Source organism: Episyrphus balteatus, chromosome 3, assembly GCF_945859705.1.
Source record: "Episyrphus balteatus chromosome 3, idEpiBalt1.1, whole genome shotgun sequence".
In the NCBI taxonomy this organism is placed as follows: domain Eukaryota; kingdom Metazoa; phylum Arthropoda; class Insecta; order Diptera; family Syrphidae; genus Episyrphus; species Episyrphus balteatus.
Window position 1 is genome coordinate 99,987,027 of NC_079136.1, and position 17,617 is coordinate 100,004,643.

The window sequence follows — 17,617 nt, forward strand, 5'->3', positions numbered from 1 at the left end:
AAATTAAATTTGCGGGTGTTTTAGGTAAGGGGGGTACGAGTCGGCTCTCTAGGTATTCCTTCCTCTATGCATCATCCTCTCTCTTCCCCATTTAGTTGTGTTTGACAGATTAAGCCTGGTACGCTGCTCGCGCTAAATTTTAGCTCCCATACAAATTATCGAAAATTTTTAGCCGAGATAAAATGGATCCCATACAAGTTATCGATAACTTGTATGGGAATTTTATCTCAGCTAAAATTTAGCGCGAGCAGCGTACCAGGCTTTAACATTGAAACTCAAGTCCAGGAGCTGAGTTGGAAAAAGTAACAAAATGTAACTATTTGACACTTCAACATTGGATTTAGGAACGATGTTGTGACGTCACGATGTTACATTTTGTAACTTTTTTCTCAATGAAAGTTAACTATTGTTAACAATAGTTAACATTGTCGAATTAAAGAACGCACCAATGGGCTAAAAATTTAGCTCGATCTGCGTACCCAGGCTATAAACTCATAACAAAAATAATTTATAAAGGATATCCAAAGTTGTAAATTCAACATCGTAACTGTAATCGTACTTATTTAAGAACACATCTTTGTATTGTACACAATTGTATTGACAACTACTATGGCAGCACTGTTATCGACTCGTGTCGTGGCGTTGTCCGTTGTGTCGCGAAGTTGCACTAAAAAATAAAATTTTGCTTCTCTGTAAATTCTTCGCACTGTCGAATGGAACATACATACATTTTTTTCGCAAAGAAAAATAGTTTTTTTTTATATTTTTTCAACTTTTAATTTTGTCAGTGATATTTAATTTATATTCCTAAATGCTAGACAATGCAAATTGTTTAGCTGAAATGGAAAAAAAGAACACAATAGCGCGGTGCAATGTTCAAAAATATTTTTTTGTGAATGTGTTTAATGAATTATTGTGAGACTTGAAAATTAGAAAGTAGAAAAAAAAGTCCTACTCTCTACTTGCTGTGTTTGATATATATCTAAAAGTTTAAATAGTGGGGCTGCAGATAGAAACTATTTTCTTTTGTTTTTTTTTTTTATAAAAAAATTAAAATTGAAAATTTTATTTGAAGGCGTTGGATTTTAATTTTTTTTTTTCATTTTTATTCCTGGAAATGCAAAGAAAAAAGGTGTCATTGGTGATGTGAGAGAGCAGGAGAGAGATAAGAAATCATTGAATTTCGGAAGAGTACATACATACTTGAAGTGTCATCGTCGTGAAATTCGAGTGATTGTGTGCGTGTTTCTGTAGTGTGTATGTGAATAAAGTTCAAAGTAGTAGATTGATCGCACGACAAAGAAGACACTACAAATCGTGTACGGTTTATGCAGTTAAAGCGAGGTAATAAATAATAAGAAAAAGAGCAAATCTTTTACCTGTGCTTAAAGAGGGAGAAAAAATGATGAAAATGGAGACTGATAAAATAATGGATGAAACTAATTCAAATTCACAGCCCGTAAGTATTTGTTCATGTTTTATTTTCATTTATTATAATTGGGCTTTAAAAATTGTTTCAGAAAGATAGATTGGGAAATTTTGATTTCTTTTTTTTTTTTTTCGTAAAACCAATTTCACTTTTGTTTTAAAATGAACAAAGGAGTTATTTTTAAAAAATTGCTATGAGGTTTACCTTTATTAGTCACAGAGTTCGAAGTAAAAACGACTTTATGTAACAAAAAGCTATCCAAGAACCAAGAAATGATGCGAACGAAGACGCGGTGCGGTTAAGGTGGGTAGGTAGATATTAAAGGTATCCACCGTGAAGTGTGGTAGGTACTTACAAAATGCTGTATTCTCCACAAAAACGTCAGTCTGATTACTTTGCCGTATTCAGAATTTGAAAAAAATAATATCTACACACATACAATATAATAGCCATAATTTGGAAAGTGGCCTTATTTTTTTTTTACTTGAACAAGATTCGAGGATTTACATTTTTTCCTTTATGTTCCAAGCTCAAACAACAGATTTACGAAATGCCAATGGACTTATTTTTTTGTTGTCATTCAGAGATTGCTCATTTTTAAGGTTATTTGTCACTTATTTTAGCTTGAAATGATGTATATGCATCGTTTTCTGAACAAAAGTGATAGCAATAGGAACATACCCAGGGACAGCCCAAGATCATAAACATAGAGTAACAGTATTACTATAGAATATGCGTTCATCGTATTATTGTATAAATACTGTATTAATCATGTATGGAGTGGAGGTCGTTGTTTTTAGTAGTGGAAAATAAAATAATTTACAAAAACAATAAACTTCAATGAGCGTACCTACATTTTTCTTTCATATTTAAGACAGTAAAAATTAATTTTACAATTATTTAGGTGTACCTACATAGTTTATTTGTCTTAAATGTCTTGATAAAACCTAGATTTTCCTTGTTGGTAACTATTTTTAAAGATATGAAAGTTTAAAATCGTTCACAAATTAACAAAGTTATTTTTTTTTAGTGACTAGTTATGTACCTACTTGTAAAACTTTCATTTGACCCTTAACCTGTTCAAATTCTACCTAACCAACAAGCCGCTGTAGCCATCGCGGTTCTAGCGATGTTATTTAGCGCCTCACCTTTAAGTGAGAGCCCATGGGATCTTTGATTCCAAAAACTAATTGGGAGTCGATACTATAACTACGTTCTCTTTGCAGTAGCGATCTCAATACTGTACTTATAGCTTTTTGACTATGGTACGGTCGAAAGACATCAATACCTTCCTTTGCATTCGGTTTTGACAATATCCATCCACAAGACAGGAGTATTATAAAAATCAAGTGCATACTTAATAAAAATAAGTAGATCTTAGAGCATTCAAAAGGCAAAGGGCTGCGGTATGCATAATTGTTGTGCTTTATTTCTTTTGGTAAGATATCATCTCTTTCATGTAATAGGTAGGTGTAGGTATGTATTCAAGATTTTCTTTTTTTTAGATATGTTGCAGAATTTTGTTTGAGAAAAATCTTTGATATTTTAACTTAAAAAATAAGCCAAACCTTATGTCTGGAAAATAAGTTTTGTGCCGTTTGAAAAAATCCTCACAAATGCTGTATGTACTTATTTGCAAAGACCTCAAGCAATTATGATTTAATAGGTACCTAGTTAGGTTCTTTTACAAAAATATAATCTTTGATTTAATAGAGAAAAAGCTAATATGCTACTAGCAACACTCCCTATTTTTAAGTGAAACTACACTTAAATAGTCCAGAATGTAAAAAAAAAATTATATACGAACTAATTTGTACTAGCTAGCCTCAAATTTTAATTTATGTATATTCCACTGCTTCCGTAAATTAAAAAAAAATCAGGAAATACCAAAATGCTATACATTTCATTATGATATACCTTTTAATTATTTATTATTTTTCTGAAGGACGTATGTACCTATTTCTCTCTTTCATTGTGTGAATTCCGATTTTTTTTTTATTTCGATTTTGCCTAACGCTCAGAAATGCTTGCATAAATCTCATCTTTTAAATCTATTATTAAAAAATTCATTATTACTATCTGAAAATGTATCTTCATTCCGACCTGCGCTTTTTTTTTCTTTCTAGAAACGATACAAAAGACTCAAGAAGTTCTATTTTTCTCGTCGAACTATAGTTACAACTTCCGATTTAAGAAATCAGAAGCCGTACTATGTAACTTTGTTCTACTTTCGCATCTGTTCGAAAGTTAATCGAACTGCGTATCTAAAACTAATACATAATACCAATCTAAATCTTCTAAATAAAACCCAATAAAGGTTTTGTGGTGGCTGGGCCTGTATAATTTTCATTTTCTACAGATATCTGTTTTGCTATTTGAACTTCGAACACATTTTTTTAGATTCGAATTACATAGTTGGGATCAGTTTTGTAAAGATGCACAATATTAAAACCTATTTTGTAAGTATCAAACAAAATAAATTCAGTCATCTCGAAAAGTATGTTCAGTTTTTATGGTTAAAAATATTAAAATATAGGCAAAAAATATCAAAGAAGTAGGAAATCTAGGTATTAATGACTTTTTTTTATGCAGACATCATGTATAACCCGAACACCATAATGCCTTTGGAGACCTAATCCATAATGCATCTCGAAAAAGGCATTTTTTTATATTTATTATTTTGTTTCTTTGTTTGTATAATAAATTATTTAAAATGCAAAAAAAACGTCACCGATAAAAATGAGATTTATATGGTTTGAAAAGACATCAATCGTAGATATCAAACATTTTTGTTTCAAAAAACAATCCTCAGAACTTGCTATGATACTTAACTTCAAACTATAAAATGTTTATGCAGCTGAAACTTTTTTCAGGAAAGTTATCTTATCTTGGTTTAAGGTCCATGAGATTCAGCTTTGAGCCATAAGCTAAGATTTTTTTAAAATTACGCTTTAGCTTGTTTTTGGTCAAAATTCTTATGATAGACGAAGGACCTACGGGAAATATGTACATAGATGAGGGTGATAACATAAAATGATTGGTATCACGGATGTGTCTTTGGCTTGTATTTTTTTTTAAGACTGGTTTACCCGGTAGTTGTGTGCACACGTCATTGTACCGCACGGTTTTTTTTTGCATATTTATCTAATCGAATTTTACGTTGTGGATTTTTAATGACGCTATCTGTAGCAGAATTTTCTAAATATCAAGAAACGGATAGCCAAAATAGCGATTCTATATAATCGTTAACATGAACGTCCTTGATTATATTCCTGCGGTCTAAGCATGGTTATCACACTGATTCCTCCTGCATATCGGTTACTTTTCAAATTGTTCGACAAAACTCATAAAAAATTAGCGGGATTTGAGTTGAATTTTGAGCAAAAAGAATTGGAGTTACTCAACTTCTTTAATTTCTTATTTTCGACGACTGTCATGATATCGAACTTTCGAGTAGAGTTTTTTTTTAAGCTTAGGGGACATTTTTCGGTCGCAGAAGATTTTTCTCACCACTTTATTCCAACTCGGCACACTTAAATTATTTTGTCATTCCAAGATGCTTCACTGGAGTCACAAGATCCTTCACTGTTAATTATATATCCAAGATATTTGTACTTTTCGCACTTGGGAAGCACTGCTACAAATAAATATCCGGATTAGGGCTGTGTGGATCAAAGATAAACAGCATAAACTTTATAATTATTTTAATTTTTAATTAACTTATTCTTCTTCTTCCTTTTTCTCGGCGCTGTTATGATCTCGATGTCGAGGGGATCATAACCTTCCCACGTTACTGCTTCACACTAGTGATCCGCCTGTGGGGTTCGCCGGGTTGACCTCAGAAATCGGCGGCAAGCCTCCCGGTTTTGTATTGTTCCGTTTCTGAGGCCAACTGAATGCTGGTGTTTTTGCATTTGCTTGTACCAGGAGTTTTTAGGCCTACCTTTCTTTTTATTTCGTGTTGGAACGTTATTTAATTTTTAATTAACTAGATGCTTAAAATTAAAACAAAAACCAAAGCCAGCCTCAAGGCCTAATAACCTAATAACCACAACCCCAGACTTGATTTTTGTTTCTTTTTTTTTTTTTTTTAATAATTATAATTTTTTTTATGAATTATCTATTTTCTGTTTTTGTCTTGAGGTCTTTGAAGTGTTATGATTAAATAAATAATTTGTGTTATACCTAACATCTTTTTTTAATTTAATCCTAGCACCCATATTAAATGTATTATTATTGGAAGGTTAATCATTTTTATTGAATCGTCAGTTGTAAGAACGGAATAAGTCCACTTTTTCCGAAATTGACTTTTTGATGCAAATTTCATCTTTAGGCGTAGACACATCTTCCAAGTTGAAAAAAACAAAAAAATTATTTTGGGTGTCGAAGTTACAGGGGTTGAAAAATTTTATAAGCTTATTGTTTATTTTTTTTTTTTTTTTAATTTAATCTAATTGTACTCTTATTTTTTTGCAGTTTACACCAACAATGCTATACGATCCTGTCCGTAAGAAAGAATCATCACCATCTTTTCAAACGGAACGAGATACCTGCTTAACATACTTCTCACAATGGAACGAAGCAGATCAAGTTGATTTTGTTGAGCAGTTGCTGTCAAGGATGTGTCATTATCAACACGGCCACATAAATGCGTACTTGAAGCCCATGCTACAGAGAGATTTTATATCTCTTTTGCCCAGTAAGTCATTTTATTCCACTGAAACCTAAAAATTATTTATATAATCATAATATTAAATTACCACGAAATGGTTTTTTTTTTTTCTATTAGAACTGAAACTTTAAAATTCAATTATGATTTCTCGTTAATAAAACACCCTTAACACAAAGAAAATGTAAAACTTTAAACGTGATTCCTTAACATTTCATCACGTCATAGCTTATGCAATGTAAACCATACGTATGGCATTAAGTTTTGCTTTTTAGAATGAATAGTTTTTCAATAAAAATGAGGAAAGAACTCCCAGATCTTGGAAGGGAAACTCTTAGAAAACTAATAGCATTGTTATTGTTAACCTACTTCATTTTAATAAGTATTTTGATTTATTGGTGCAAATAACATTTTCTTTCTATACCTTAAGTAACAAACGTAGCTACGTAGGTATACTAAAATATGGTTTTCATCTTTTTTGCTACGGATTTTGATATTTGTAGGACAGTTTTCTTGTTTAAAATGAAAACGATTCAGGCAGATTCGATTTTCATAACTCTAATGTCGAATTCCTTTCAATCCAAAAATCGAATTTTCGGCGATCTCGAAGCGAATTTTTTCTGAAAATCATGTTCCATAGAAAAAAAATTCGCCTCAAATGAAGCAGAATTCTAATTTTTTTTAATCCTTCTTTTTTGAGAGATTTACACGGATTTGCACACACACTTGGAATATTTGACATTTCTCAAACGTCAAGCTGAAAGATTCCTTCGTGTTTTTTGAGAATACCAACTTCAAATATAATGGAATATCGTGTTTTTATTCCGGAAAAATATGAAATAAATAAAAAAAACAATATGCGATCAAAATATAATTTTTCTTGGCGTAGTTCTTGTGAAAAAGTCAAATTACTGTGACTTTTCTTCTCGTGATTGTCTTCAGGAAATTTTTTTCTCTGTAAAACCACAGAATACGGCCAAATAATCAACCTTTTACTTCATCTTCACTCAGATCTTGATAGTATCTGCAATTTCCTGTTGATTTGGATTAAATTAAATTTATATTACCGAAGCAAATAAACAAAATTATTGATCAAAGGAATCTTTGGTTTTATTTTACAGAAATTGTTTTGATTTCAGCTTGAAGTTCGTGTAAAAATTGTTGTCAAATGACACACACACAATCGCAAAAAGAATTCGGTTTGTTTTCATGTTCCTTTTTAACATCAAAAATTCGATTTTGTTGAGGCGATTCTAAAAATTGAAAGGAATTCGACATAATTTGTATATGACTTGAAGTTTTACGAAGAACTTTTGCGTTTTTGACTTTTAATGAACTAATCCCAAACTTTTGCTCTTAATCGGGAAAACCCCGATTTTTTCAATATGTATCTTTTTTTAACTTACTGTATATTACTGTTATAAGTTTGGAAATTTGTTTAGTAGGTACATACAATGCACGTTACTTGAAAAGAAATAACAATTTTAATTAACAAAAATGCGATTGGCACTTTGGTCAGGTAAATAAGCATATTTTTGGTTTTGCATTTTAAAGAGAAACTCTTAAGAAACAATGTTATGAAAACAAAAACCCATAAACTGAGAGCGTATAGCTACTAGTTCTGTTTTTTTCGCATTGCTTCACAAAAAACACTCTAAAATTGGATAAAAATGATGAAAAACCATGAAAAATATAAATTTCAGTGAAAGAATGTTAAACTTTGACATTTTTTGTACTTTTTAAAAAATTATGTCATTCGGCACCCCAGAAAATGAATAAATGCTTGCAATGAAAATGCACTTCCACTTTACACAATCACGGACCAAAGTGGGGAAAGTGCTTAAAATGTTTGGTAACTTCTTAACAGTTAAGAAAATAACATTTTCCACAATCGGTTTTGTTTCTATTGGAATAATCCTTGTAAAATGTCCATGAAGGTTGTTATCCTCGTTCTTGAACTTGCCGACAATTTCTATCATTATTTCTTTGTAAAAGTTTGCATCTATTTTCGAAGCATTTCAAGTTTACTGTTGCACATTATTAAAATTACTATTACACATTTTAGCGACCTTTGGTGGCGATACAATAAAAATTTTCCTTCCAAAAACCACTCTTTATTAAATTTTTTACATCGAATGCAACCATAAAATAAGTTACATTTTTGTTAGCTTAGTGGAATTCAGAATGTTGTTATTTTGCATTTTGAGGCTTTTAAATGTTGTGCACATTTTATTTCTTACATGATAGAACAAACCAGCATACTAACATCGCACTAACACACTTTTTTGGTTGATTTTACTGCCAAAGTGAAGTTTTTGCAGATTTTCATCATTTCTATCTAATTGTAAAGAGTGTTTCTATTCAATTGACGCAAAATAAACAGTGTTTTTTGTGAAGCAATGCAAAAAAAAAACGGAATTAGCAGTCATACGCTTTGTTTTTGGTTTTTTGTTTTCACAACATTATTTCTTAAAAGATCGTCTTTGAAAATGCAAAACCAAAAACCAAAGTACCATTCGCATTTCTGTAAAGCAAAATTGTTGTTTCTTTTCAAGTGACGCGCAGTGTATGTTCCGTATAACTTGAATAAATTAATTGAGTAAGCTAATTTGAACGGAATAATAAAGTGACACTGCTGTGTTTGATATTTAGGCAAGTTTTACCTGATTTCTTCAAGATAACTGTTTTTTTAGAGAGGTTTTTGTTGTACATACTAACATACTTAACATCACCCAAAGTTTTGCTCTAAATCGGAAAATAATAGTAATAAGGGGGAAATCCCTTTTTGTTTTAATTTTTTTTTAAATACATTTTAGTAACTATGATTACAGACATATTTTTGAAGTGTTTTTGGAGAACGGATTGTTTTGATAAGGATAGGTATAGGATTTGATTGTTTTCACATTCATTTCAGTTTTGTACGGGCTCAGTTGTTCTTATGCGGAGAAGTAAGAAGTTTTTTTTGTTTTATTTTCTTGTAACCATATTATCTATTAGGCGTGGATGATACACGTATATATTACTGACGTTAGTTTCTTTTGTAAGAAAATCTAGAAAATTTTACTAGCTAACTCTCCTGTAAGTAACTTTAAAAAATTTCTTAGCTTTCGTAAGTTTTAAGGTGAGAAATGTGTTGACGGTTAATTTATTGTAGTGACTAAGTCAAAGCTTATGAAAGAAATATAAATATGACCCAATGAGTTCTAATTATTTGATTCATCATAATTTGATAATTACATATTATGTCCACTCCAATTTGTGAATAATATTATTTTTGCTTTAATATGTTTTTTTTTTTCAATTTATAGAAAAGGGATTGGATCACATAGCTGAAAACATACTATCGTATCTCGACGCGGATTCCCTTAAAGCAGCCGAGTTGGTTTGTAAAGAGTGGCTTCGTGTTTTATCGGAGGGTATGCTATGGAAAAAACTGATTGAACGTAAAGTTCGAACGGATTCATTGTGGCGCGGTTTAGCCGAACGACGTGGCTGGATACAATATCTTTTTAAACCGCGCCCAGGTTCAACACATAGGCCACATTCGTTCTATCGCGAACTATTTCCGAAAATCATGAATGTAAGTCATTTGTTTTAATATTTTCTAAGGGTTCTGGCAAGCACAAAAAAATATCCCGCAATTATTATAAAGAACCAAAAAATAAAATAATAGTGTGGTACTTCTGAGTTCCTACATAAGATTATAATGTTACATAGGTTTCACAATCCATTTTCACTCGAAAATAAATTCAAATCAATACAAATTCCAATTTAATTTTGATTTTGATTCAATTTCACTTGTGTCTATAACCTACCTGACATATTTTTTTCTCGTTGATTCGGTATAATTATTGTGGATACTTGCCTTTGTTGTTAAACATATCAATAATTTTACTAATTCGATTGTATTTTTTCTTCTGTAGGATATCGAAAGCATAGAAAACAACTGGAGAACCGGACGTCACATGCTACGCCGAATAAACTGTCGATCAGAAAATTCGAAAGGTGTTTATTGTTTACAGTATGATGATGTTAAAATTGTCTCTGGTTTAAGGGATAATACGATCAAAATTTGGGACAGGACGGATCTGCAGTGTGTTAAGGCAATTTATTTAAATCTTCAATGTCTTTCCAAACAAAATTTAATATTCCATTTTAAATTTCAGACTCTAACTGGTCATACAGGGTCTGTTTTATGTTTGCAGTATGATGACAAAGTTATAATAAGCGGTTCAAGTGATTCCACAGTTCGCGTCTGGGACGTAAATACCGGTGAAATGGTCAACACATTGATTCATCACTGCGAAGCAGTTTTACATTTACGTTTCAACAATGGTATGATGGTTACCTGTTCGAAGGATCGCTCGATTGCCGTCTGGGATATGACATCGCCCAGTGAGATAACATTGAGGCGCGTTCTTGTTGGTCATCGGGCAGCCGTTAATGTTGTTGATTTTGATGAAAAGTATATTGTTTCGGCAAGTGGTGATCGAACCATAAAGGTTTGGTCAACATCTAGCTGTGAATTTGTACGTACACTTAACGGTCACAAGCGTGGTATTGCATGTCTGCAGTACCGCGACCGTTTAGTCGTCAGTGGTAGCTCGGATAATTCTATAAGGTTTGCATTTGAAATATATTTTAAAGAGAGTTATTATTCTATTATTTGCTCATTATAGATTATGGGACATTGAGTGCGGAGCTTGCCTGCGTGTTCTTGAAGGACACGAAGAACTAGTACGTTGCATACGATTCGATTCTAAACGAATTGTTAGTGGTGCTTACGATGGTAAAATCAAAGTGTGGGATCTTGTTGCCGCGCTAGATCCACGTGCTCAAGCGAATGCACTTTGCCTTAACACATTGGTGGTAAGCTTTAATTTCTTGTTGACAAAAACTTTTGCATTATTTTTAATTTTTGATTATTTTGATTTTATTCATATTTATTTCATATATTAAACGTGTTTTAATTTTGGTAACTCAATACTTACCTAAGTAAAATTTTGATACTGTAAACAACAACAAAAGATTACTTTTATTTAAGACACCGGCCCACAAAAAAAAGTTGGCAGTGCTTTTGACCGGATCTTCTTATCTTTATTTTGACGCGCTGAATTTGAAATCAATTTTACCCTCAAAATTGTAATTAAATTGCAAAAAAATATAAAAATCACCGGCCATAAGAACTGACCACTTTTTTTTGCCCTGTGTTATTAATAATCTTTTGTTGTTAAAGGATCAAACTTACATATACATATGTACACATGTATACAGGGGTGGAAAACTAATTAGAAACACGCTCTTTCTTTTCAAGATGTAATATTTTGCTTGATATATGTAAATACAAAATATCAAATCAAAAATTCCAAACAAAAGGGCTGAGAATTTAAATAATTTTGATTTATTCTCCATTATGGATTATTTTCATGCGTTGTTTAAAAATAAAAAAGTTTTGAGTCCAAAAAATGGATACGGCAAAAAAAACCTCACCAAATTCGTGCCTTTTAACGAAAATGCTAAGGCACAATGTAAAGAAAGGCGACAACGACTTCCATTTATAACAAATCCAAGAAAAAAGACTACTTTTGGTCATTTTTTGATCACGGGTCACGCTTCAAAATATTGAATTCAACGTAATTGATTCGGATAGTGTATGATTAATAAACGGAAAACGGGAGGAAACTTACAATTTTGTTGCAACACCAAAAAAAATCAACAATTGTAGTCTCAAGCCATTACGCCTATACTACCGTGCTAAGCAAAAAGGGCGCATATCCATTTTTGTAGTTCTGAGATAAATGCATTTTACTGAAAAAGGAAAAAGTTGAGAATTGTATATGCGCTCAATTTTAAAAGTTATTTTGAGCAACTTGTAGGAAATATATATGCATATTTTATTTCACACAATAATAATACAGGGTGTCCCAAAAGTAATGGATCAAACGAAATATGCTGATAGGCCAACTTTAGGGCTCTCAGAATTTGGTAACTTGTTCATCCCAAATCCTTACGGTTTTCGATTTAATGCAGTTTTTGTGAAATTTCGAAAAATCCCGACTTTGCAACAGTATTTTGCTTCCTCCGCTCATAATTGATTTTTGTTTTTTACAATTCTTTCACTAAAACATTGCCTAATAATAAGAAAAAATTAATTAATCAAAATATTTTTCATTTCATACGCAATTTTGCTGCAAATTAATTAACAGTTCCATGTTTTATAAAAACTCAATTTCTTTCTTTTATTTCAGAGCAACGCCCTGAAAAAAGTTTGTATGGTGTGGAACTGGTTTATTATTTTTAAAATTTGTCGTGTTTTTGCAGTTTTCAAAAATGTATAAATGTTTCCAAAGTTGAAGTTAGAACTGAAGATATTACAATTTAAAAGCAACAAAACAGGGCTTTTCAGAGAAAAATAACAAAGAAAAATAAACACGTTTTCTCGACTGTTGTTTGTTTATTTCTTTTTGAACAAAAGCCTCGATTTTTGTTTGTTATTTTGCTCTGAAAACGTCTGTTTTTTTGCATTCAAATTGTTATATCTTTCGTTCTAATTTCAACTTTGGAAACTTTTATACATTTTTGAAAACTGCAATGAGACGGTAAGTTTTCAAAATAATAAACCAGTGTCACGCCACACAAATTTTTTTCAGGGTGCTGCTTTGAAATAAAAGTAAGAAATTGAGTTTTTATAAAACATGGAACTGTTAATTAATTTGCAGAAAAATGGCGTATGAAATAAAAAATATTTTGATAAATTAATTATTTCTTGTTATTAGGCAATGTTTTAGTGAAAGAATTGTAAAAAACAAAAATCAATTATGAGCGGAGGAAGCAAAATACTGTTGCAAAGTCGGGATTTTTCGAAATTTCACAAAAACTGCATTAAATCGAAAACCGTTAGGATTTGGGATGAACAAGTTACCAAATTCTGAGAGCCCTAAAGTTGCCCTATCAGCATATTTCATTTGATCCATTACTTTTGGGACACCCTGTATAATATTCAAGCTTCCCAAATGCGTAAAAAAATGTTTTTTTTTTCCTAATTCCTACGCCCTTTTTGCTTAGTAAGGCAGTATAAGTAATCTGACAACTAAGATAACGTTCAAGTTGAAATTCAAAAACTCAAATCCGATTCTCTTTTGCATACAAACACAAAGCATTTAGTAACAAAAGTGGTAAATGTCTTTTTAGAGGCATCATATCTTTTTTCTCTATTGCATCCAAGCATAAAGCCTTTAGTTACAATTGTCGTAACTGGCTCTTTAAAGGGCCATCGCTTTTCCACAACATAAAATATTTGTTGTTGTTTCGATGGTTCTTTCACTCAAAGAGAGAAAGGGAAGACTACATATACTAGTTAAACAAAGTTCGACTGATCTGAAGTTCAGATTCAACTGTGAAACCAGACGAGTTATACTAAAATTTTCAATTGTTTACTGACTGAAACTTAACTGTGAAACTGGGGGATATAGTTATATTAGGACAAATTTTATATAGAAGGTTATGTGCGCTTGTGTTTTGTGGTATCACAATGGATCCATGAGGGTCTAAGTGTGTCGGGTACTTTGCATGACAACCACTACAACCTAACCTAACGTATGTGCTCTAGAGGCCAAATAAGATAATTTCGCAAATTATCTCATTTCGAAAGTCGTAGATATACGAAATAATTTCATTTGACATTCGAAATGAAGTTTGGACCCAGGTTATAAAACTATCATGAGTCTAAGTTTCCAACGAAACGTGAAGTAGCTTTAAAAAAGGATCTACTAAGGAGGCACCACAAAAATTTGGAAATGTTTTGCAAAAGTCATTCCAGTGGCCATTAATTCCAAGGGTGATTCACGTAAGCAGGACAAATGCCAGCGCAACGAAATTTCGCTGCAGATTACATTGCTTATCATTTAAATTTTTTTCTACTAGCATTTTTCAATTGAGATATTTTTTCTTTATTTACTTTGGAACTACAAAATGAATAATCGTTTAAAAATCACATTCTCTTAAGGAGCACACTGGTCGGGTATTCCGTTTACAATTCGATGAATTCCAAATTGTAAGCAGCTCTCACGATGATACAATATTGATTTGGGATTTCCTCAACTTTACACCCAATGAAACAACAACATGCCGGACTCCATCACGTAAATTTATATAAATCGTTTTATTCATACAACAATTTTAATAAAATGTTTCTTTTTGTTTTTACAGCTGCTCTAATGGAACACTAATAACGAACAAAAAAATGTAAAACAAACATACATACATAGATGTCTACCAACAATTATAATATACGCAAAAAGAGATCAACGAGACGCGCAATACACGAAAAGAATTTCAAAAAAAAATCAATTAATCATAAAAATAAACAAAATTACAAAAAAAATCTCTTATAGGCTTAGACCACACTAGAATTTTCAGCTTAGTTTTTTTTTCCGCGAACATAAATTTGTATTTAACGGAAATAAATGTGATGAAAGCGGTTACCATGTTAAAATATATTATTAAGGTCTCACGAATGCTCTATTTTTATGGACACTTCAAAAAAGCGTATTATATAAAGGGGTCTTGAATCTCTGAGATCTCAATATTAGAATTGAAATATTCAAGCGTTTCCGATTGTAGTAAAAAGAAAAAAAAAAAGAACTCGTAGATTATTTATTACATTTTGACAAGCGGAAAATACTTTTGTTTTTTGTTTTCGTTTACAAATATTTTAGGAATAAAGAAAAGTAATGAAATAATAAAATTCCATTCAAAAAAATATGTTTTATTTTTTTCATGCAAATATTTCAGCTTTCAGAATTTAAATATTATGTATTACATTCGAGTTGGAAAAATATGTAAAGCAAAAATAAAATTTAACTGAAAACTCTGATGTGGTCTACGTCGTTTTCTTTTATTGTGGTATGTGAAAAATCTTTATAGATTCTTATGCTAATCCCAGTGTGGAAATTGTACTGCAAATGACTGTTTTTTTCTTGAGAATTGTTTGTACATTACCAGCCATACTCTACTATTCATTTAAATACATACATATTTCTCAAGATTTTCAGCCAAACAGCAATTTACGTGAACGTCAAATAGTTTAATGATGTGGCAGTTGACCCGATGGATAGGAAAATGAAAAGAGCCAACGTGATAAGAACCCTTTTTTGTGGAAAACGATTATCGATGAAGTGACTTCGTTGTCGTTTAAATGCGAATACGTATTATGGAAAACTTTTTATTTCAAAGAAATTCGTTAGTTTAGGCTTACGGCTTTCCCGTTTTACATAATCGTTCTTTGTTGTGAGTATCGATAACCTGCCGCTCGTTTCGTATTACATGCTTTCAAAATGCTTGCCGTGAATTGTGTTATGGCATTTTACGAAATTCCACGGTGGATTGACATCAATCAGTTCTAAATAGCAAAAGAAAAATTTCTCTAATTTTTGCGGATTTTCAATTCACATCCTTATTTCGCCAGTACAATCCGCGAGTCTAATGGAATACCCCATATAAAACTACCTATACAAATCAAAGGATACGTTTTACATGTAAATTTCACGTTAAGTTATCAACGTTAGGAAAGGAAGTCAAATAATAATCTAAAAAAAATAGGGAAATTGTTTTTCAACATTTTCCTAGTAGTTTTAAACCAGATGAAGCTCATTTTAAATATTTGCCAAATTTTTCATTCGGGCCATTTCTCCCAGATTTCATCGAAATAAATCTCATCGAAGATAAATTGAATCAACTTGACGATGAATACTCTGAAGGACCAGATAAACTCCCTGCCATTCTTCTCAAAAAATGTTCTCATACTCTCTCTTTCCCGCTTTCTCAAATATTTAAGTTATCTTTATCTCAAGGAGAATTCCCCCAGGTATGGAAATCATCTTTTATAACTTCAATTCACAAAAAATGTGCAAAAAATGACGTTAAGAACTACCGCCCCATTGCTAAACTTTCCCATATACCCAACTTCGAGTCGTGCTTTTTCATCTCTATTATGAGAGGGGCATTTGGACCAAGCTTGGAAAGCGGTCTTTTTCCTTGATATCACTGCTTTGACTTCATCGCTCCACCACTATGTTTCTTTTTCCCGTTGGTAGTTTCCTTTAGATGTTCCTAGCAGTGACCTCGCCTTCGCCAAGCAAGTTCTTTGCAGAGAGTCCCACATATTTTGTACTCTGCACTCTTCGTTTTGTAATCTGCTGGTGGTCTCGCACAGATAATTTCTCATAACAGAGATGAATGCATCGCCTTTTTCCTTCTCCAGGTTGTACCACTTGATACCTCCGGTAGCCTCTCTTTGTTTGTTTGCCGCCTTCGTCTCCATAAAAAATTCTGTCAGTAGGAGACGGTGTTGCTGGGCGATCGCTTCTCCTAATATCACTTTGCAGTCTTTCACTAGCGGCTTCATGAAACTAGATACCAGATGGTAGTCGATCTGTGTTTCATTTCCACCGCTGCTATAAGTGATAAGGTGTCGGCTTTGTTTAATGAACATGGTATTCAACACTATAAGACCATGTGACCTGCACATGCTTAGAATTTCTTCGCCAGGAGGGTTTCTAGCTCCGAATCCAAGGCCACCATGGCAGTCCTCATAGTCTTCGTTGCCGTTCCCTACATGTCCATTTAAATCTCCACCCACAAACAAAAGCTCTTCCTTTGGGATGTCTTTAACCCTCTACTGCATGAATTAATATTAGCGGACGAAAAAATTAAAAAATGCTTTACATGGGTTCTTTGGGTTGTTTCAAAACGGTTTTCATTAAAATTTTTTTTTTTAATTAATTTGTTTAAAAAATTTGTTTATAAGCCAAATTTGGCTTCGTATGCATTAAGGGGTAAGAAATTTTACTAATTTTATTTATTCAGATTATGTAAAGAATACAATTAAAAATATCAAAAGATAAATATTTATCATTTAAAAACAAAATAATTTAAAATAAATACATTGCATTACAAAAAGTGAAGAATTAATTCAAATTTGGCTCATTTTAAGCCATGGAACCGAGAAAAGCAATTTGTTTTTTCCGTTGAATATATTTTTTTCTGGTTCACTTCCACTGTCGAAGTAGGTCTTGCTCCAACATTTTCACCCACTCCCAGATCTTACAAAAGCTAAGAAGTAATAAAATTATTGAAAAATATTATAGGTGAGCCCCCCTTTCCCTGAAATTTGTGTGGTTACGCCGCCGGAAATGGGGTTAACATGTGAAAAATGTCTCTAAAAGCGAAGGGACTCCATTTCTGAATAAAACATAGCTTCCAAGCAAAATAACAATGTAAAGGAACAAAATTTACCAAAAAAAAAGTTTTACATATTGTGTAGATTTACAACCCCTGAATGCATACGAAGCCAAATATGGCTTCCTTACTTTTTGCCCTCCCAAGACCAGGCCAATAACTTTTTTTCAATAAAAATTGGTTCATAGCATACACAATTAGACAATCGATCCTAAATAAATTTTTAATTCCACTTTACTTTCCAAAGAAACGCAGTAATTAACACTTAAAGTATGAATATA

The 17,617-nt window shown here is 31.9% G+C and overlaps 1 protein-coding gene across 2 annotated transcripts; it reads left to right on the plus strand.

The window, feature by feature from the left end:
- Positions 1-632: 632 nt before the first annotated feature.
- On the plus strand, positions 633-14,509 carry LOC129913093 (F-box/WD repeat-containing protein 11). 2 transcript variants are annotated; one of them, XM_055991565.1, is made up of 9 exons: positions 634-915; positions 1,126-1,459; positions 5,906-6,128; positions 9,407-9,678; positions 10,022-10,201; positions 10,265-10,719; positions 10,778-10,967; positions 14,104-14,239; positions 14,307-14,509. In XM_055991565.1, exons 2-9 carry the CDS (start codon positions 1,403-1,405, stop codon positions 14,324-14,326), a joined length of 1,533 nt encoding a protein of 510 aa, XP_055847540.1. In that variant the 5' UTR covers positions 634-915; positions 1,126-1,402; the 3' UTR covers positions 14,327-14,509. The 2 variants fall into 2 exon arrangements, with proteins under 2 accessions (XP_055847542.1, XP_055847540.1); XM_055991567.1 differs by having other exon boundaries at positions 633-1,459; positions 14,107-14,239.
- The last annotated feature ends 3,108 nt before the right edge of the window (positions 14,510-17,617 follow it).

Bases quoted from the DNA above. Each gene is read 5' to 3' on its own strand.
- LOC129913093 (XM_055991565.1), top strand. From the start codon at position 1,403: ATGATGAAAATGGAGACTGATAAAATAATGGATGAAACTAATTCAAAT. The intron at 1,460-5,905 runs GTAAGTATTTGT...ATTTTTTTGCAG, and splicing joins CTAATTCAAATTCACAGCCC to TTTACACCAACAATGCTATA. The intron at 10,968-14,103 runs GTAAGCTTTAAT...CATTCTCTTAAG, and splicing joins TTTGCCTTAACACATTGGTG to GAGCACACTGGTCGGGTATT.